A 21474-nucleotide genomic window follows, 5' to 3' on the forward strand; every position below is an offset into this window, starting at 1 on the left:
CAGTTACAAAGAGCTGGAAGGCACCTGAGCTCTAAGCCCAGACTTTACTATAAATTTGGGTAAGATACTTCCCTCTATAGACCTCTATGTTCCCCATCTGCATAATGAGCAAAGCGGGTCAGCTAATCCCAGTGGTTCTTTCCAACTCAGAAGTTCCTGAATCTTTAAATTGTAAACATGTTCCAAGGACAGTGCTCACGAATTTCAGGGCTCACTGCCATGGGATCTAGCACTCAGTAGGCATCTTTTGGATCGAAGCTGAGTGTTGAATGATAATCCTTATGCAGTTTTAATATTAAGAATGGTTGTTTGCCAGTGAATTTTGCAGATGAGTGATCTGCACTCCCCCCCGCCCCCCAGATAAATGTCAGAGAGCCATGGTAGTGCAGGAAATACAAATATAGGCTTTGGAGGGATTCAAATCTGGGTTCAAAGACTGGCTCTTCTACTTACTTGCTATGGGACATTGATCAATTACCGACCTCTGTGAGTCACAGTTCGTGCTGAGATATGACCAAGTAAGGTTAATATTTCTGCTCCCGCCTTGATGTCATGGTTAGTTATTCACTCAACAATCATTTACTATTTTTCTTTTTTTTTTTTTTTGAAAGAGAGATTGTGTGCATGCGAGTTGCGGGGGGAGGGGAAGAGGGAGAGGGAGAGAGAGAATCTCAAGTAGGCTCCGCACCCAGAAACCCAATGCAGGGCTTGATCTCATGACCCTGAGATCATGACCTGAGCCAAAAATCTCATCGGACACTTAACCGACAGAGCCACCCAGGTGCCCCCCTCAACAAACATTTATTGGGCACCAACTGTGTGCCAGCCCCAGGGATGCAGACTTAAAGAAGATAGACAAGGAGCTTATGGTCCCTCCTTGCCTCCTGCCACATCACTGTCCTTGGTGCAGGCACCGCTGCTCTGAGCTGTGCTGGGCCAAGCCTGAGGACTTGGAAGGGGAAAAGGAAGGTAGGGGGGCTAGGCTCTGGCCAGGGTGCCTGGGGATGCCGAGGACAGACTCTGCCTGAGGCACAGCTATAAGAGCAGGGTAAGGCGATGGTGCAGGATAGCATTTTACCCACTGCAGAACTTCTTTCAAAATTGGAGTCCATCCTCTCAAACCTTGCTGCTGCTTTATTGACTAAGTGTATGGAATGTTCTGAATGCTTTGTCGTCATGTCAACAGTCTTCACAGCATCCTCACCAGGAGTAGATTCCATCTCCAGACACCACTTTCTCTGCTCATCCACGAGAAGCAACGCCTCATCGGTTCAAGTTTTATCACGAGTTTCTAGCAATTCAGTCCCATCTTCAGGCTCCACGTCTAATTCTAATTCTCTTGCTGTTCCCACCCCATCTGCAGCTCCTTCCTCCACCGAAGTCTTGAACCCCTCCAAGTCCTCCATGAAGGTTGGGTCGACCTCTTCCACACTCTGTTAACATTGCTATTTTGACCTCTCCCGTGAATCAGGAATGTTCTTAGTGTTCTCTAGAATGGTTAACCCTTTCCAGAAGCTTTCCAATTTACTTTGCCCAGACCCATCAGAGGACGCACTATCTACGGCAGCTCGAGCCTTTCAAATATATTTCTTAAATAATAAGGCCTGAAAGTTGAAATGACTCCTTGGTCCCTGGGCGGCAGAATGGATGCTGTGTTAGCAGGCATGAAAACAACATTAATCTCGAACATCTCCACGCCATCCAAGCTCCTGGATGACCAGGTGCACTGCCAATGAGCAGTGATATTCTGAAAGGCATCTCTTTTTTTTCTGAGCAGCAGGTCTCAACAGTGGGCTTAAGATCTTCAGTAAACTGTGATGTAAACAGATGTGATGTCACCCAGGTTTTGTTTACAGAGCACGGGCGGAGTAGATTTAGGATCATGCTTCAGGGCCCTAGGATTTTCAGAATGGTAAGTGGCTTCCACTCAGAGACACCAGCTGCATTAGCCCCTCACAAGAGAGTCAGCCTATCCTTTGAAGCTTTGAAGCCAGGCATTGACTTTTCCTCTGTAGCTATGAAAGTCCTCCGATAGTAGGTTCTTACATCAACCCTGAAAATCATTGTCTGATGTAGCCACCTTCATGGATGAGCTTAGCTGGGTCTTCTGGAGAACCTGCTGCAGCTTCTACATGAGCACCTGCTGCTTCACCTTGCACTTCTGTGTTATGGAGATGGCTTCTTTCCTTAAACCTCATGAACCAACCTCCGCTAGTTTCAGACATTCCTTCTGCAGCCTCCTCACCTCACCATTCAGCTTTCACAGAATGGAAGGGAGTTAGGGCCTTGCTCTGGGTTCGGCTCTGGCTTCAGGGAGTGTTGTGCCAGGTTTGACCTTCCATCCAGACCACGCATATTTTCTCCAGATCAGCAAGAAGGTTGTTTTCTTTCCTTATCATTCATGTGTTCCCTGGAGTAGCACTTGTCATTTCCTTCAAGATCTCTTGCTTTGTGTCCACGATGTGGCTAAATGTTTGGCACAAGGGGCCCAGGTTTTAGCCCCTCTGAGCTTTCAACGTGCCTTCCTCACTACGCTGAATCGTTTCTAGCTTTTGATTTAAAATGAGTGGCGTGTGATTTTTCCTTTTCCTTGGACACTTAGAGGCCACTGTAGGGTTATTAATGGGCCTAATTTCAATCGTGTTATGCCTCAGGGAATAGAGAGGCAGGAGGAGAGGGAGAGAAACGGGGGAATGGCTGGTCAGTGGAGCATTCATAACACACACAACATCTGTGGATTAAGTTCACTGTCTTATATGGACATGTTATCCGTGGTGCCCCAGAATAATGACAATAGTACCATCAAAGATCATTGATCACAGATCACCATAACAAATATAATAGTAAGGAGAAAGTTTGCAATATTGCAAGAATTACCAAGATGTGACACAGAAAGACAGAGCAAATGCTGTTGGATAAATGACACTGATCGACTTGCTTGACAAACCTCCGATTTGTAAGAAACGCACTCTCTGTCCGTACACTACGGTGAACACAATACAGCGAGGTATGCCTGTCCAATTGTTAATTACGAAACTCAGATTTTATGTTAATGAGCATTCCCATCCTGCTATGGCCGCCCCCAGTGCTGTTTCTGCGGCCTCTACACTGGCTGATGGGGAAAAACAGGGGTATGTATTTATCAGGAAAGAAAAAGTCCTCATCCTTTGGGGTTCACAGAGGAGGTGGCTCTTTCTCCATAGAGGTCTTTGTTTTTTTTTTGTTTTTAAAAGATTTTATTTATTTATTTGAGAGAGAGAGAATGAGAGAGAGCACATGAGAGGGGGGAGGGTCAGAGGGAGAAGCAGACTCCCTGCCGAGCAGGGAGCCCGATGCGGGACTCGATCCAGGGACTCCAGGATCATGACCTGAGCCGAAGGCAGTTGCTTAACCAACTGAGCCACCCAGGCGCCCAGGTCTTTGTTTTTAATTAAGAGCAGTAATCAGATCATCTTGCTTTAATTAACTCCCCAATGCATCCCCACTCTTGGAGTCTCTCTTTGATATTTTCAACATCAAACTTTTCAGCCTAAGATTATCTGCAGGCATGTGTCAGACATTTGCCATTTGCTGAATATGCCCAAAAGGTTAGCGTGAACTTCCACCCCCTTCTTTTTGTAGAGATGTTTCCACCCCCCCGCCCCTTCAGAGCAAACACATTTCAAGTCAGGAAGGGGTTGTCTGAGTTTGCCCCTTGAGTCTGGGACTTTTCTTTATCACATTGGTTCTTCTGTTATCACAAAAGCAGTGTGCATTTCATCTTAATTACGCATCTGCTTAATCCATAATTTCTGATTTATGGCCATTAGCTCCTAATTACAAGAGGGCCACCCTTGAAAAGGAAAACGAAATGAGCTGAGAGAAATGAAGCTGGCTGAAAAACAAGAGCGAAGATGGATTTAAATCCTAAACTAAGAGTGGATCCCAAGGCCCGGTTGTCAGAGGAACCTATTGTTGGCAATCCTACAGATTTGCAAGAGTTTCATCTCAGGCTGTAACTGAATCCATCTCCCTCCATGGTGGGGAAAATATAAAACCTTGACATTCAGAACAAAGCTAAAACCTCTGAGGGAGAAATCATCCAGCCTAACTGTCTCGATACTGATTCACCATTAAAAAAAACCCCAAATACAGAAATGCCTAAGTGAATATGTTTACAAAAGAAACATTTAAATCCAGAACAATCTATAAGTGGGAGACAAGTAGGACTTGCTTTAGATAGAAGGCAACTATAATAAATCCATAGTTATTTTAAAAATGTTCACCACATGCTATTTAAAAATCATCTTGAGAACCATGCTTTAGGGAGGGCTGCATTAGAGCCTCATCATTTCAACTGTTCAGAGCAGTAAACAGAATTATATTTCCTGCTGCACAGATGAGGAAATGAAGGCTCAGAGAAGACAACTGACCTGTCTAAAGTCGTTCAGCTAAGAAGTGGCAGGGTCATAGCTCACACTGTCCAAGGCCATGCTTGACCTTGCCTTAGCTGGAGAAAATGGAAGACGTGAACAACAACCTTCAAAGTATGAGATTCTTCAAGCTACCGGCATTCCAGAGGCAGCAGGGACATACTCTTACCTGGAGCTGAGGATGTGGCTGCTGCTGGCTGACTGTCGAGAAGGGGTCCTCATAGTATCTGTGGCCAGGGACAGAGTACAGCTCAACCAGGACTGCAGACTGCCTTCTGGCTGGGAGCTGAGGAGGGAGATGTTATCTCTAGAACCAGAAGACAGGATGCTATCAGCATGATGACAACCACAGTAACAGCAATAACTAGATATTCACCCCTAAGCATAAGCCAGGCTTGTGCTAAGTGCTATACATGCATAACCTCAATCAGTGCTCACAATAACATCCCTGAGAGATGGAAGCCAGTGCCGTCCCCATTATATAGATGAGAGTAATGGGATTTGAGGAGGCCAACTTGGTTCTTGCCAAGGTCACCCACTTAGTCAGTCATGAAGTTGGGATGCAAACCCAGGTCTCTCTGATTCCAATGCCCATGCTACTAACCTTTGGCCTACTCTGATACAGATGTTGAGGCAACTCTGATTTGAGAGTAAAATTTGGCACTGAATTTTATACCAAATGATATGTCCATGAAATATGTCAAGTGTGAAGGTCTTAACTCTTTGCCTGCCTTAACCAGAACATCTTTGTAGACAGAGACTTTACTTTTATGTCCCCTAATTCTGAAATTAGGCCTTGTGTGGGCCTGTCATTGATGTAGGTACTCAATGATTATTTTATTTGCAGGTTTATACTCATTCAACTATATCTATTGATATCTATATCAATATTGATATCTGTATCTATATCTATCCATATTTGTGTCTGTCTATAAATTCCTTTGCTTGTTTATAGAATACTCTATGCCAGGAACCATGGGAATGAGCTATAAACATGAACCCAACATTGATCCTATCCTCAAGACTCTGTCTTAGCAGAGTATGCATCTATAGAAATAACCACAAAATAAAGGAGAAAATTATCAATGCCATAGAAAGGGACAGAAAGTAGAGGAGAATAAGGAAGGAGCATTGCTTTGCTTCTTGGAGACATAAGGGAAGGCATTAAGTAATGATAGTTGAGCCACAACGTGTTTGAAGGTTAAGGCTTGACCATGCAGGGCCTGGAGAAAGGAATTTGAGCTGGAAGGAACAGCATACACATAGGTATGGAGTTGGAAAGGGGCAGGGCACAGATGATATGAAAAGTAGGAGTCCCAGGTAGAGAGGGAGGTAAGAGTCAGATATGTGTGGGGCTCAAATGTCAGTCTAAAAAGTCTGCTCTGAGGCAATAGGGAACCACTGAAGGTATTTGAGGGGGATGGTGGCATGATAAGTCATGGGCTTCTCTCTGTCTAAAAGAAGTTGCACCATTCAATAACATGTCCCCAGTGCCATGTGCTATGACCATGGAGTCCAAGCAATCATGGGCATTGCTAGTAATTCTCCAAGTGGGTGTGGATGTTCCCTCTGCAGACTGGACACAGAGCCAAGGGCTGGTTCTTGACTTCAATGTCAACTGCTCAGCGTTCTCCTCGGGGTTAACTTACGTCTCTTTTCTGCCACTGCTGCAGTCCACTGCCGTCTGGACACTAAAGGAGACACAAGAAAGAGCCTGTCATCCTTGTGCTACCAGGGGAAGAATGTGGTCTTTGGTGTCAGACCAACTTGGGTTTGAGTCCCACTTCCTTTGCCGCTGTGTGAGCTCAGGCAAGTCGCTTGCCTTCTCCAACCCTCCCGTGCTCCTTTGTAAAATGTGGTTACGAACGGGGCTGAATGGTGGAGCAGATGCTTCCTGTGAAGTGAGATAACCCCTATCAAGATCTCGGCATGGTTCTTGACAAATAAATAGTGTTGCTTAAAAGGCAACAACCATTATCACTGCTCTTGCTTTAGGACAACTGGTACTGCTATTATTAACAGCATCATTACTGTCAATGGAAATGCGTTTGTTTTATGTTCTTTGTGAGTGCTTGTGAATCAGACAAGAGGGCAGGAGGCCAGCTTTCCAGGGCATTCTGGGAAACTCCGAGACTAATTACAGGAGTACCTATTCTGGAGGGAGGCTCCCTTCATTCAACAAGTACGCTTTCCATGCGATCTCATCTAACCATCCCGCCTAGGTCCATTTAGTGAATAAGGAAACTGGCACCCTTGTTCAAGGTCACGCAGCACTGAGTCCCAGATCTGTAAGAGCTATTAACCTCATGCTCGTAACCAGAAGGTGGTTGCCCAGTGTGCAGGTGTAGACAGCCAAACCATGACCCCAGATATCTGAGACCCTATTTAAACCCTGGGTTCACAGGCCAGGGCCTCCCAGCTTTATTCTTTGTGTGGGATCTGGGAAATTCTTTCCTTAGAAAACCCGGTCGCTTCTCCGAGGGATGTACCTCTGGCTCCTTGGTCCCTACCCTCAAGGGCCAGTCAGTCTGGGGGCTTCTACTCACACCTGTCTGTCTCCACCAGGACCACAAGAGCCCCTCATGAACCAAGAACATGTCTTATTCATCCCTTTGGCCCCAGGGCTCAGGCCAGACCAGAAATTCTCTCAGACAATGCTTTGTGAATTCAATGAACTTCAGTCATTGACCAAATCCAACCTACAGATGTTTCTTTTATAAATAAAGTTTTATTAAAACACAGCCACACTGACTCATTTCCATTTTGCCCATGACGGTTTTTGCTCTACAATAGCAGAGTAGTGGCAAGAAAGATCAGAGGGCCCCCAAAGCCTAACATACTTACTCTCTAGGCTTTTAAAGAAAAGTCTGCTGTGACTTCTCCAGTGTCACGAAAGCAGCTTTTGTGAATGACCCTACGAGAGGAAGAATAGCAACCCCCAGAGATGTCAATGTCCTAATCCTCGATCCCAAGATCCTTAGGTCCCTGTGGCTGGCTCTGATGATGAAAGTATCACAAGCCAAGGTGTGTTAGTACCCTCCACCAATGGGAAAAGGGAAGGAAATGCATTCTCCCCCTAGAGGCTCCAGAAGGAACACAGCCCTTCTGACACCTTAATTAGGCCAGGGAGATCCTCCTTGGGCTTCTAATCGACAGAACTATAAGATAATAAAATCTGTGTTGGTTTAAGACACGAAGTTTGTAACCACTTGCTATGGTGCCAGTAAAAAAAAAAAAAAACCCACAATAGGACAAAAGTGTCTTTGGTGAGTGACCCTGAATCTTCTCGGGGATCCATATACAAAGTGTTGATGCAGCTTTTAACCAACTACTTAAAAACACCACTTTGTGAACTGAAGCGGTCCACATGAGTAGATCAAACTCTAATCCTGCTAGAGTCCTGAGTCTTTCTATGGCTCTGCTGGGCAAGGGTTGTGGATAGAATAAGAGACGGAGAGAAAAGGCAACCAAATCCTAGAGGCCTCGCTGGGTGGCCTGACCCCTCCCCCCTTCCCTACCTGGGATCTCAGTTTCCCCATCTGTGAACTAATGGAGTTTGGGCCAGTGAGCTGAGGCCTGGTCCAGCTTAGATACTTGATGATTATATACACTGGAAAGGGTGCACTTGTGGTTAAAGCAGGAGTCCTGAGGCTTATTTCTGAGAATCTTTTATAAAGACTATAGAACTTCCACTTCTGCTTCTCCGAATGAACAAGCACTGACTCAAATTTTAGCCCAATACCTGAGAATTCACGGTATCATCTAGACCTCAGGCCTGGACAACCACTCCCTTGAACTCCTGGTACACAGGACCCAGGCTAAGGACACTGGTTCCAGTGAAGCCAGAGAAGCTAAGGATGTGGTAGACAAGGCAACCTCAGAAGCAGACGGGTTCCAGGGAATAAGGTTAAATCTTCTAGAATGTTGATTGAAAGAAAAAAAAAAAACACCTGAAGACACCTGTGGCCCAAGCCATTGAGTTGTAAATGGTGTGTCATAATAGAGAGGCTTAGTTATACTCGGAACAAGTTTCCTCATGGCCACAGGCTGGGAGGAATGGCAAAGCCTGGCTGCAGCAGGGGTGGGATTTGGGGCATGTTGTGTTGGGGAGTGCTTCAGGCCCATTTCCCACCCCAGGATTCCAGGACTCTGGATTAAAAGAGGCTGTGCTCACAGGTCCTAGAGGGTGTCCAGGCAACCTAACATCTTCATAATCCTAAGGCAACTTGCCTTGAGCTCTGCAGGAAACAAGTTCTCTCTGACATACTTCATTTGACTGAACAACAATCTTTAATGGAACCCAGCCCAGGAAAGTCTTTATAGGAGAAGATCACTAATCAAAACACGTGCTGGTGTTCATTCGTGACCACTAGTTACCCTTGCCGATTCCATGTGTGTGACCCCCATGGCTGAAGTGAGCATTTAAATCTGTCCCCTTCTGAAAGGACTCTCCCCTCACCCCAGACTAAAGAGGCATTTACTTCGAGACGTCTTCTCTCCATTCCTTCTCCACTTCATGCTGTCCACCCTGCTGTGTGCCCCGAAGGCTGATCTAGACAGGCCACATCCATGGGCTCCCTGCCCCGTGACTTCCCCTTGGGTGTGGCCACTAGGGAACTCAGATGGCCACTGGAGGGGAGGAAGGAAGAGAGGAAGCTGGAGTATTTATTCTCTTAGAATTCTCCCTACTGGGGTGCCTGGGTGACTCAGTCGTTAAGCGTCTGCCTTCGGCTCCGGTCATGATCCCAGGGTCCTGGGATCGAGCCCCGCATCAGGCTCCCTGCTCGGCGGGAAGCCTGCTTCTCCCTCTCCCTCTCCCCGCTTGTGTTCCCTCTCTCGCTGTGCCTCTCTCTGTCAAATAAATAAATAAAATCTTTAAAAAAAAAAAAAAAAAGAATTCTCCCTACTGCTTCTCCTGGCATTGGCTCCAGCCCTCAACCAAAAGCCAGAGCTTCTCCTGCCTGGCAGCCCTCCCTATATGCTCCCACGCATGACTACGAGCCCCTGGGTGCTGTATCGTCCCTGGTGCTTCCCTACACAGGGCCCATATCTTTGCAAATAGTCCCTTTATTAGACTCCCTCTCTTGGGACGAGCCTCAGGCTCCTGCCAGACTCTGACTATTACAATAGCTAATCTCAGTGCTGGTTTCTGCCTTAACAGAAAGCACTGGGTTTTCTGAGCCAATGTTTGTTTTTTTTTTAATGAGAAATAAGCAGGCAGCAGGCGTGACCCATCACTGCTGTATCAACGACGATTATACCCTTTATCACCATGTGGGGGAAAAAATGGTGAAGAATCTAAAGAAGCAATCTTGTAAGAGCATAAGATTATCAGCAATCCTTATAAGTACCTTCCAAGCCCATGACTCCAGAGGAGAACCAGCCATAAGAAATAAAAAGATACTGGTATGGATGCTTATTGAAAATAATCCTATATTTTTATAGGCATTTTAATCTGTGCACTGGTTGCTTTCGCCTGTGAACCCATGTCACTGAATTGTCACAGAACTGCTGAGGTTAAAGTCAAGGTCTGCTACGCATTCTGCTTGTCAACTTCTGATCAATTACCATCCAGGCCAAGGGGGGGTGTCCGGTCTGCGCCCCATACTACCCGCCATCTTAGAAGGTCTCAACAAAACAGAATATGTTTAAAATAAAGAGGCTGGGTTGAGGAGAGCTTCTGGAAACTTTACGGTCCGAGAAATTGCACAAGGCACTTAACGGCTTCACCCTGCAGTGGTCTACACCTTGGAGGTAGGGGGAGGGGAAAGGCTTCCAGGCAGAAGCAGTTTTTTTTTTTCTGTGTGGTCCTGGGACTCATCGAACCAAATGGGAGACCTCACAGGGGTTCCCAAGGGTTCAGGAAGAGAGCCGGAGTAGGGAGTAGGGAGACTTGACCCTGAACCTTCATCTCTGCACTCCATCCTAAGCTAAACTTTTCTATAGGAGTTTGTGCTGATGTAAAAAAAAAAGGGGGGGATTCCACTTAAGAGGGAATTCAAAATCCACTGACCCTTTTACCCTATGAAGAAAGAGTCTCTGGGCTGCAAGCTCCATGTTTGCCTATTTCTTACTGTTACCTCCTGTCTGAACATGGAAGTTGAAAGGGCACCTGGGTGGCTCAGTCGGTTAAGCGTCTGCCTTCAGCTCAGGGCATGATCCCGGAGTGTCGGGATCGAGTCCCACATCGGGCTCCCTGCTCAGTGGGGAGCCTGCTTCCTCCCTCTGCCCTTCACCCACTCATGCTCTCTCTCTCTCTCAAATAAATAAATAAATAAATAAAATATTTAAAAACAAAACATGGAAGGTGAATATCGGTGGTGATGATGGTGGTGGCAATGATGAGGATTTTAATGTGTTGGCTGGGCCAGCAGAGGCCCAGGAAGGACAGATGACCTGGTCCAGATCTATTGGTTGGTGCAGCCAGGACAGAACCCTGCCTCCTGACCTATCAGTGGTTCTTTCTCTCACTTTTGGTGCATGTGGCAAGAAAGAACTTGTGCCAGGCATTGGTGGACAGGGGCTTGCTGATAGGCAAGGTAATTAATTAGATGTCTTCTGTTGTATTCTTTTAGCACGAGTCTTTGTCAGAAAATTCCAATCTAAATGCACACATTGCCTGGGAAGTAACAAGAATGCGCTGGCCCCCGTCACAGTGACGGACACATGTGCTCCAGCGTGACAGGCCAGTTAACTACTTGGGGGAGAATGAAGACCTTCACAAGAGAAAGGGGGAAGAAGGGGTCCATGGGACATGACAGCAGAGTCTGCTCATTGGAAGTGTGGGAGGTGGGGTCGGCCTGGAGACCATCATGGCCCCATCACTTGCTGGGTGAACCCAAGCCATCTCCTTGACTTCTCTGACTCTAGTGTCCTGGTCCATAAAATGGGTACCAACCTCAAAAGTTGTGAGAACAACGTCTGCAAAACAAGTAGGTTGCGTAGCCTGGCACCAAGTCAGTCCTCAGCAGGGAGTAGCTCTCATCCCAATCACCATCATTTCCCACAAGGCAAGAGTGGATAAAATAGGCTGGAGCCCTGACTCCCCATGAACCCCATTAGCTGGGTATCCAGGCCTCCCAAGCTGGAAGGACCCTTGGAAAGCCAGATGGCTTCTGGGATGTCATTTAAACGTGTGCTATCCTGCACCAGGGCCCCATTTTGTCATTGGGAATGGGGCATCAACCTTCTAGAATAATGGAGAGATGCTTTAAGCTGTTCCCCCCAGGCCTGGGGCATGCTTATTACTCAAGGGGGCGGGAGGGAGCTCACAGGGTGCAAATTAGAAGGTAGGGAGTTTTAGGAAAAGGAATGTGAGCAGTTCCAAAGCCTGCCTTCCTATGTAGCAGGAAGCTTTACAGTCTGGCCAGAACCTGGGCCTACTGCTAAATAAATCAACTCAGAATGACGTGGCAACTGCCACGTGTGGTGAGGCCCACATCTTCCTACTTATCCTACTGCAGCCTAATTTTAGCCCAGTTAACAGGAGGTATGTTGAGAAACATACAACTTACACGCAACACAGTGACAGAAGACACCTTTCTAGAGCATTCGTCTCTGACCGGGCCAGCTGGAATTGATACACTCTCCGCTGACCTAGGAGTCAGAGGTTGTCCATTGACCTCTCCACACATTCCCCCTTCCCCTCACTCCAAACCCCCAGAAAGGTGACAGGCAGAGCAGCTGCAGACCCTGGGCCAGGAGTAGACGGGGCTGTCAGCTGATGCATCCCTCCCTCCATGAGTAATGAGTGTGCTCCGGGCCCCGGGGGACCAGCTTAAAGCATTTCCCCATTAATCTGTGAAGGCTGACACCGCCATCTAAGGCACAACACAGAGCCCGAGTGCAGGATGGCACGTGTTTAAATGCCGCTGCCCGGGCCACTTGGCTTTCTGAGCACATAACCGCGATTCCAGCCTTGGAAGGCCTGTTACGCTTGGATCTAATTCCCAACATGGGGAATGCGACTTTTCATAATTTGAACAAGCCTCTTAAAGAACCTTACCTCCAGCAGAAGCACCACACACACACACTCTCTCTCTCCCCTCAGGGTGGGTGTGAATCCTAATTGAGAGCTCAGTTTGGAGAGGTACCTCGCCAAATCCCTCGGGCTCCCATCCAAACCGCGGACGTACCCCAGGTGATGAGACAATTAAGCAGGAAGTACAGTGCAGAGCCGTCAAGAGGGGAAGAGGACAGGGTGGTACCGGGGGTAGGACCTGGGGCTCTGCTCCGGACGGCGTCTCTGTGGCCTAGCAAGGCATGCATTTCCTTTTATTGCTGATAATCAGTTTAATTGCAGCGTGACCAGAGAACAAGGTCTGTGCAATATTAATTCTTCAAAATGTGTCGAGACTTCTTTGTGGGCAATTCTCTCCCTGGTCTCCCCCCTATTCCTGTGCTACAGGTGAAATCTCGGCTCTGCCTCTCTTTCAAACCCAAGTAACAGGGCAGAGAGTCAGGACCAAGTCCTACTGGGACAGAAGATCACGAAAATGCAGACAGGAAGCTGGGGTTCAGAGGGGATTCCCGGGGATCCAGGGTATGGAGCTCAGAAAAGGTGGATGGGTATGCACAGAGCGGAAAGAGAGAAAGTACCTCCTACCGAGAGGTGAGGGTGAGGCGGGTCCCTTTAAGGCTCTAGAGGAGCCCCTATGAGCTGAGACTGGAGTGATACTTATAACCCTCTGTGACCCCACCACTGGGACCTCACTTTCCAGGCAAGAATGCGCTCCCTGCTCTTGTCACACCTTCTCTCTAGCCTCTATCCACACCTCCAAGCACAGGTCCTCTGCCTCTTTCCTATTTTGTTATTTTGATAACTTTCATTTATTTCATTGATAACCTTCATGTATCAGAAAAGCAATCTGAACACCCCCAAAACAAAGAATCCAATTAAAAGTAGGCAGAAGACATGAACAGACATTTCTCCAGAGAAGACATACAAATGGCCAACAAACACATGAAAAGATGCTCAACATCACTCAGCATCAGGAAATGCAAATCAAGACCGCAATGAGCTATCATCTCACACCTGCCACAATGGCCAAAATCAAAAGCACAAGAAACAAGTGTTGGCAAGGATGTGGAGAAAATTAGGAATCCTCATGCACTGTTGGTGCAGCCACTCTGGAAAACAGTATGGAGGGTCCTCAAAAAATTAAAACTAGAACTACCCTATGATCCAGTAATCTCCCTCCTGGGTATTTACCCAAAGAATACGAAAACATCAGTTCGAAGGGATACATGCACCCCTATGTTTATGGCAGCATTATCTACAGTAGCCAAATTCTGGAAGTAACCCAAGTGTCCATCCGTAGACAACGGATAAAGAAGATTTAGTACACACACACACACACACACACACACACACACACACACAGGAATATTACTCAGCCATCAGAAAGAATGAAATTTTGCCATTTGCAATGATGTGGATGGAGCTAGAGAGTATTACGCTAAGTGAAATAAGTCAGCCAAAGAAAGACAAATACCATATGATCTCACTCATACGTGGAATTGAAAAAACAAAACAAATGGGCAAATGGAAAAAAGAAGAGAGAGAGGCAAACCAAGAAACAGACTCTTACCTCTAGAGAACAAATGGCTACCAGAGGGGAGGAGGGCAGGGGGGATGGCTGAAATAGGGATTAAGAGTACACTTATCATGATGAGCACTGAATAATGTATAGAATCGTTCAATCACGGTATTGTACACTGGAAACTAATATAACACTGTATGTTAACAATACTGGAATTAAAATAAAAACTTGAAGAAAAAAAAAGAAAAGCTGGGCACATGGATGGCTCAGTCGGTTAAATGTCTGACTCTTGGTTTTGGTTCAGGTCATGATCTCAGGGTCGCGGGATCGAGCCCTGCATCAGGCTCCATGCTGAACATGGAGGCTGCTTAAGTTTCTCTCTCTCCCTCTGCCCCTCCCCCTTCCAGCTTGGGCTCTCTCTCTAAAAAAAAAAGGAAAAGAAAAGCACTCTCTGGCTATGCAAGTAAAAATGGTTCCAAAGTTTTGCTCATTGGTTAAAAAAAAAAATACTAGTATATATAACCATTAATTCTCACTATAATTAATGCAAAAGTGCTAATGTCTTTAATAATGGAAGATCCAGCCCCAGCATCAAGTGGGTAATATTGAAAATAGGGTTTATAATTACAGATGTGAGTTCTGTCAGGACTCTAATAAGACTGCAGGGAGGGTGGCACACGGGACATCCTAAATGTAATCATGAGCCAGGAAGCAGGTGCAACACCAGTATTTGCCATTTCACCAAAATTTGGTCGCCGTGCAAATTAGCAGGGCATGGTGGCGGTACTTAGAATTGTGCATGGAAGCTATTTTTGCACAAACTGAGATTTCTTAGATGAAGCCCTTTGTTTAAAGGCAAGGACATGGAGAGCCCACTGGGTCTCCATCTGACTGATGCTGAGCATGAACATCTTCACGGGAAAGTTTGAGGTTACACATCTCGGAGCAACTTATGACCAGCCCAGAACCGCATCAAGGAAAGAATGTGTTTACATTATAAAATCAGGGGTCTAAAGTCCATAACTTAGGGGCACCTGGGTGGCTCAGTCAGTTAAGTGATTGACTCTGGCTTCAGCTCGGGTTGTGATCTCGGGGTCATGAGATCGAGCCCCACATTGGGCTCAACCCTTAGTGCAGAGTCTGCTTAGGACTCTCTCTCTCCCTCTCCCCCTGCCCCTCCACCCTGTTCACTTTCTCTCTCTGAAATAAATTATCTTAAAAAAAATTAAAAAATAAAGTCCATAACTTATATGAGCAAAATATCCTAAAGAGGATCCTAGTATAGCTAGGGCTGTGTGTGTATGTTCACTGCAGAAATTTTAGAATATATAGAGCTTATAGAATATATAAGCTTGAAGAAAACAAAAATTTAGGTCAGCAGTAATGCCTTCCATCGGTATTAGAATGTCGGTGTGTTTCCTTCCAGGCTTTTTTTCCTTGACCAGGCATGGTCAGCTCTACCCGTTCTTCCCACTGGCTAACCCACAGCTAACTTGCAACACTATTTCCCTCACTGCCCATCTCCAGCCCACGCCTCTTGCATGTCAGCAGCTGGCCCCTTCTTCACCTTATTAAGCGGGTGTGACAGGCAAAGGTCTAGGGTAGGAAACTCAGCAGCCCTGGGTTCTCACCCGGTGCACGATGCTAATTTGCTATGTGGCCTTGAACCTCTCTCAGGGTCCTCGTGGACGTGGAGAGGGTTGCACTCATGGTCTGATATTGGACTCTTCTGGCTGCAACACGAATCATCCCACACAGAGACAAAGACCAAGAGGGAGCGGTGGCTGATGCAGCCCACGCAGGTGTGTGTAGGGACAGAGCCACATCTGAAGGTTAGGTTAAGGCACGCTGTTTCTTACCAAAGCAATGCTCTCCCTGCTGCCTGGGCTTCATGGCAGAGGGTGGGATGGGGACAGAGAACTGCAGCCGGACAGACAGCTGTGGTTTCCAGAGAAGTAACATGTCAAGGTTACAAAGACAGCTCTGGGGAATAGGACTATGGGCCACCTGCAGGGGTTGGACAGCCCGGGCCCATGTGCCCACCTGTGACGCCTCAAACTCCCTCCAGGTGAGCAGCCCACCCATGGCCTGTGGCAGCTCGAGACTTGAGTGGAGATGGTAGGAAGCAACCTGTCTTCTGAGAAAGGAGAGAAGCCCTGACATTGAATTTGAGTGGTCTGGCCCATCACCAGCTGTCTAATCTTGTATCTCTGAATCAGCTCTTGCCTCTGTGAAGAGATGCCCATTACGTGCACAAACACAGCTTACATCCTGACAGCTCATGTGCACTCCCGGCACTGTTCTAAGTGGTGTCCATCTGGTACCTCATTTGACTCTTACTGACAACCCTACGAGATAGGCAGTGGGTTGAGCACACGAAAGGTCAATCTGCACATCCAAAGTCAAAATAGAGCAGTTTGTTGTGGTTGGTCCAAAGTATTAGGTCCGCTTTGTATGTGAGGGAATTGGACCCAGATCAGACATGTAACTTGCCCACAATCACAATCGGCAGCCCACTTTGCAAGCACTCCCCCAACTGCCTCCCCAATGGCTCGGAGAGCTAGGCTAGGTGTTTTTAGTGGCAACAAGGAGATGCTGACACCAGAGGGGAAGCAAAAGTCCTGTCCCTCCTCATGCAAGCCAGCCAGTTATCCGTCCTACCACTAAACACATCTGGGTCTCCCCGCAGATGTGGCCTCCAGACCCAAGAGCGGGAGTTCTGTCCACCAAAGACCGTAGAATGCTCCAGGGCAGAGTCCACCTGCTGCACCCAGCCGCACCTGGCCCCCGTAGGTTACCTCTCCGTGTCACTGTCGCTGGACGCCACCTCCTCTAAGGCTGCCTGCAGGTCGGCAATCCGCCGGATGGACGTCTCCAGGTCTGTCTGGAGGGTCTGTCTCACCGCTGCGAGCTCCTCCACGTACTTCTCCTGGAGGCAGAGACCACAAGCACACATTGGCCTTGGACAAGAACTCACCCACCTGCCAGAGCTTCTGGGGAGGAGACACACCCTAGGCTGAGCCTAGTGTTCACTGAGCACCTAGTACGTAGTGGGCACCCCTTGAGGTATCCTCTCTATACAGATGGGCTTACAGACCCTCAGACAGATGCTTTGAATTTTATAGAGGATATGGATGTTTTGGGGGCCAGGAGGGCATGGCCCACAGACAGAGCTCCCTCGCCCACACTGGGAGGTCTCAGCCCAGTGTGTCTGACCCCAGAGCTATGCTCTGAACCTGCACCACCCACTTTGCGCCAGGCAGTACACCTTGGATGGATGAATAAATGTACGGACCAATTACTGTTTCCCAGAACAGTCACAGAGGCTGGTTCTGGAAGCTTCGTCTGCCTCACAGATGGATCTGGAGTGGGAGATCAGTTGGGTGTGGGGGGGAGGCAGACAAGAATGGTTCCCTTTTAACTCTACATGCCGACTCCCCCAACTTTGAATCCTCAGAGGCAGCAAAGGCAAAGATGGACAAGCCAGAGGGCTCCTCCCAGAGCAAACAGGTCACTGCCATTTACTGAGATCTTTCTGTACCTGGCACTGTGTTGAGCGTCCTACCCTGATGACCTCCCTCACGGCTCGAAAGCTTGGCAGATGGGTCACTATTATTACTCCCATTTTGTAGATGAGACACTGAGGCCCGGGCAAGCAAAGGCTTAATGGTGGTTTTGGCACTCCAGCTTGGTGCTTCTGACTACCCTCTGAGGTTTCATCCCTCTCTCCTCTGATCTTGTCCTAATTGGATTCTGTCCAGACTCTGGAAAATCTCTGATTTCCATTTGCAGCATATGTCATCCACCCCCACCTTTTATCACAATGATTATCAACTGAGGGTGATTTTGCCAGCTCCCCTTCCCCAGCCCAGGAGACACTGAGCAATGCCTAGAGACATTTTTTGTTGTCACAGTTTGTCGGGGGGCGGGGTGTGCTGCAGGTAGAGGCAGGAATGGTACCTGACATCCTACAATGCACAGGACGGCCCCCTCCACAGAGAATGGCCTCACCCAAATGTCCGTAGTGCCCAGTCTGAGAAATCTCGGCTTAAACCTAGAATCCCACCTGCTGGGAATTAATCCTACAGGGAAGCAATCAAAAGGCAGAGTAAGGTCTGTACCAGAGGATGCTTGGAGCGGTGGGATGGAGGACAGGGAGAAGCTGAAAGCAGCCTCATCATCCAGCAACTGGGAATACTTAGGGGGATCACAGCGTGTCTCTTTGATGCCATTAGGCAGACATTAACATTTGAAGTAAGGATTGCAGCAGCGTGGAATGCTTCTGTGGAATAATGTTAAGCAAACGGAATAGAACAGGAAATATCATGCCCCTATCTATCTGCAAATAACACACATACAATTGGAAAAACACTTAGGAAGCTGGTGATATTTATAGATGAGGAAGAAGGGGGGGATTATGGATACAATTTTTCTTTTAAGCTGTTCTAATTATGTAAGGATTACTTGTTGACTGTTTTTATTTATTTATTTTAAAGTAGGCTCCACGTTCAGCATGGAGCCCAAGACGGGGCTTGAATTCACGACCCTGAGATCAAGACCTGGGCTGAGATCAAGAGTCCGACGCTTAACTGACTGAGCCACCGAGGCGCCCCTGTTAACTGTTGCTTTAAGGAACACACATATACCAACTGCCAAGAGTGTGGAAGGGTGAAAATATAAAGATTTAGGGTCAGATCTAAGCGCCATTCCCAGCTGCCCATTTAAATCCCTATCTGTGCAACCTGGGCTTGTTTTCTTTCTGTTGCAGATGAAGAAGTGGAGGCCAGTGAAGTCATTCGGGGCAGTAACATGCAGAGCCTGGATTTAAAGACCGGTCTTGCCAGTGATCTTTCTGGGGCAACGTGTGCACACCCCCAACGGAAGTCAGGGAGGACTAGGGCTGCTCCCCATTACGGGGACACGCACAGCTCTCCCTTGCGGAGTGGCTTGTCTATTCGTGGTATTGTGGGTCTGTGCCTTTCATCTGATTTTGAGGTTTCCCCATTTTAATGAGAGAGAGAGAGCGAGCAAAGAGTGAGAAGGCTCAGGGCTGAGTGGAGCTGAGAAGCAGCAGCGTGGAGAGAGGCAGGGGGTGACGAGGAGCTGGCAGAGTGTGCTGTGGCTGATTGAGGTTACCAGCTGTGAAATCCTCATCTTGGTGCTGACAAGGTGAGAGCTGGTCTAAGGCGGGGCCCCCGGGGCAGGAGGCCAGTGGGCTGTCACAGGAAATAACACACACCGGGGGATGGCTGGGGAGGCGCTTGCCTCTGGACACTGGCATGTCAGCTCCTAAAGACACCTAGAAAAATGGCTGGGTGCAAAATCCCCAGTAGCTTAGAGGAGCACTTGTCTGAGCTCAGCTCCTTCCTAGGGCGACAGAATTGACCACGGTCTCTCAGGAGACGGGGCACCTGTGTCTTTGTAAGACACGGAGATGCTGGCCGAAGTTCACGTCCGGGCCGTTTTAGGCATGCGTGAATGTTTATTCCAGAGCTGAAGAAAGCGAGAGCAGAGCAGCAGAATGGCCTGTGTGAGGTCATGCGGCCAGGAGAGCACAGAGCTCGGATGCGCGGCCAGATCTTGGGTTCTTGGGTAACAACTCTTTATGCCTCCTGAGCCCAGGGATGAAAAAAGAGCACCATTGTCCCCTCCCAGTTGTGCCTGGGGGAGCTTTGTCCATGCAATGTCATGCAGAGACAGCAACAAGGGCCTAAAGTCTTAGCCCTCATGGAGCTGCCTGGTGGGCAGAGGACAGGACCACCGGGGACAGGCACTGTGTCTCAGGGATGGTTGGCTCTGGGCTGGGACGAAGCAGAGGGGCAGAGGAAAGGGGGGCCTGAGACAAGTCAAATCTGTAATATTGTGAAAGACAAAGTAGCGTGCCTGGGTTCAAATCCCAGCTCTGCCCCTTACTGGCTGTGTGACCCATAGCAAGTTACTCAACCTCTCTGACCGCCAGAGAGGAAAGGCTTGGCCACCATTGCTACCATGTCATTTCTTCAGAGGAGAGTGAGGAGCAACTAGGGTGAGAAGCAGTGTATCACTGAGGTTTGCCAAGGTCACAGGCGAATAAGGACTCTGGCTCCAAAGGTTTTTCAGTGCCCCTCAGAGGAAAGACATGGATGCAACCAAGGGCAGCGTAGGGGATGAGTTAATTAGACAGAGTGAGGAGAGCTGTGAGCAAGAACACCATCCATAGATGAGGGTGTATGGACCAAGAACGGGGCCCAGGGGACTCAGATCAGGTCCAGTAGGAACACCTCAAGGAGATGGATTGGGGAAATCTAAAGTCTGTGCAATCAGCAATCAGCTAACCTTTTCTGCTTCAACTTGAAAAGCAAAGTCTGCTGATTGCAGAGACCAAGTCATTAGGGGAATGCATATGGTGCCCCAAACTGTCCCTGGGGCAGACCAAACAAGACCCCGGCCAGAGACAGCTCAGGCAACACAGAGGAGGTCCACAAGGAGAAGGGGACACAAGGGAGGTGCCCGCTCTCCGATCTGGGAGTCTGGGGCTTTCTTCCACCCTCAAGACATGTGACTAACAATGCTTGGGTTTGAATCAGGGCTGCCATATGCAAACAGGGTTGCGTTTTGAGGCCACGTGTGAAGCTGGTCTCCTCTGTTATTCTCTCTTTAGAGACTTGAAGCATGCAGAAGTTGGGGGAGAAATTAGGATATGAAACTATTCAGATAGTAAGATGTATACAGCAGAAACCCACTAATAAATACATCCTATTCCCATGTTAATCTATAACTACAGTAATGGTGATATACCCATTATAATGACATGCAACATATTACTATATATATTATATGTTCATTACATGTAGACATATATTCATATGCCATTCAGTCACTCAACAAACATCTACTGAGCACTTACTATGTGCCAGCACCAACCTACACACAGGTCATGCAGATAAAGTCCCAACTTCTCTGGAGCTTACATTCTTACAGGGACCTAATCTCTCTGTATTGCTGGTGTTTAGAACATAGCAAGCACTCAATCTATATTTGGGGATCGAATGAATGGTGTCACTGCATGACTATACATGGTGAATGAAGGAGGGACCTGGGTATTACATTCATGAATGCATACATAATACACACCATGCATACAGAGATAAATACAGCGAAAGTAGTGTGTATACTTCTGACCTCCCCAGCATTGCTTAAGAGAATCATTAACCCTTGTTAAACTCCCAAGCTACTCCCCCTGGAGCACGCCATGTAGAGCTGCCCGTGGGAGGTCGTTCATACCATAATTAGTGGCTGCAATTAAAATCGTCTCCTTTTGGAAAACTGTATGGAGGTTCCTCAAAAAGTTGAAAATAGAGCTACCATATGATCCAGCAATTCCACTACTGGGTATTTACCCCAAAGATACAAAAGTAGGGATCCGAAGGGGTACGTGCACCCCGATGTTTATAGCAGCAATGTCCACAATAGCCAAACTGTGGAAAGAGCCAAGATGTCCATCAACAGATGAATGGATAAAGAAGATGTGGTATATATAT

General features: G+C 47.6%; 1 protein-coding gene across 1 annotated transcript in view; it reads right to left on the reverse strand.

The window, feature by feature from the left end:
- The window catches only part of MYO18B (myosin XVIIIB), a 242026-nt gene that overhangs the window by 19651 nt on the left and 200901 nt on the right, over positions 1-21474 (reverse strand). Inside the window, exons 40-42 of the mRNA XM_081802559.1 lie at positions 16753-16883; positions 6062-6103; positions 4582-4719 (exon numbers count right to left, since the gene is read on the reverse strand). Of these exons, the coding sequence (XP_081658685.1) occupies positions 4582-4719; positions 6062-6103; positions 16753-16883 (311 nt within the window). The remainder of the gene's footprint in view (positions 1-4581; positions 4720-6061; positions 6104-16752; positions 16884-21474) is intronic.

This window comes from Leptonychotes weddellii, chromosome 13 (genome assembly GCF_054177405.1).
Source record: "Leptonychotes weddellii isolate Sample4059 chromosome 13, ASM5417740v2, whole genome shotgun sequence".
Taxonomy (NCBI): domain Eukaryota; kingdom Metazoa; phylum Chordata; class Mammalia; order Carnivora; family Phocidae; genus Leptonychotes; species Leptonychotes weddellii.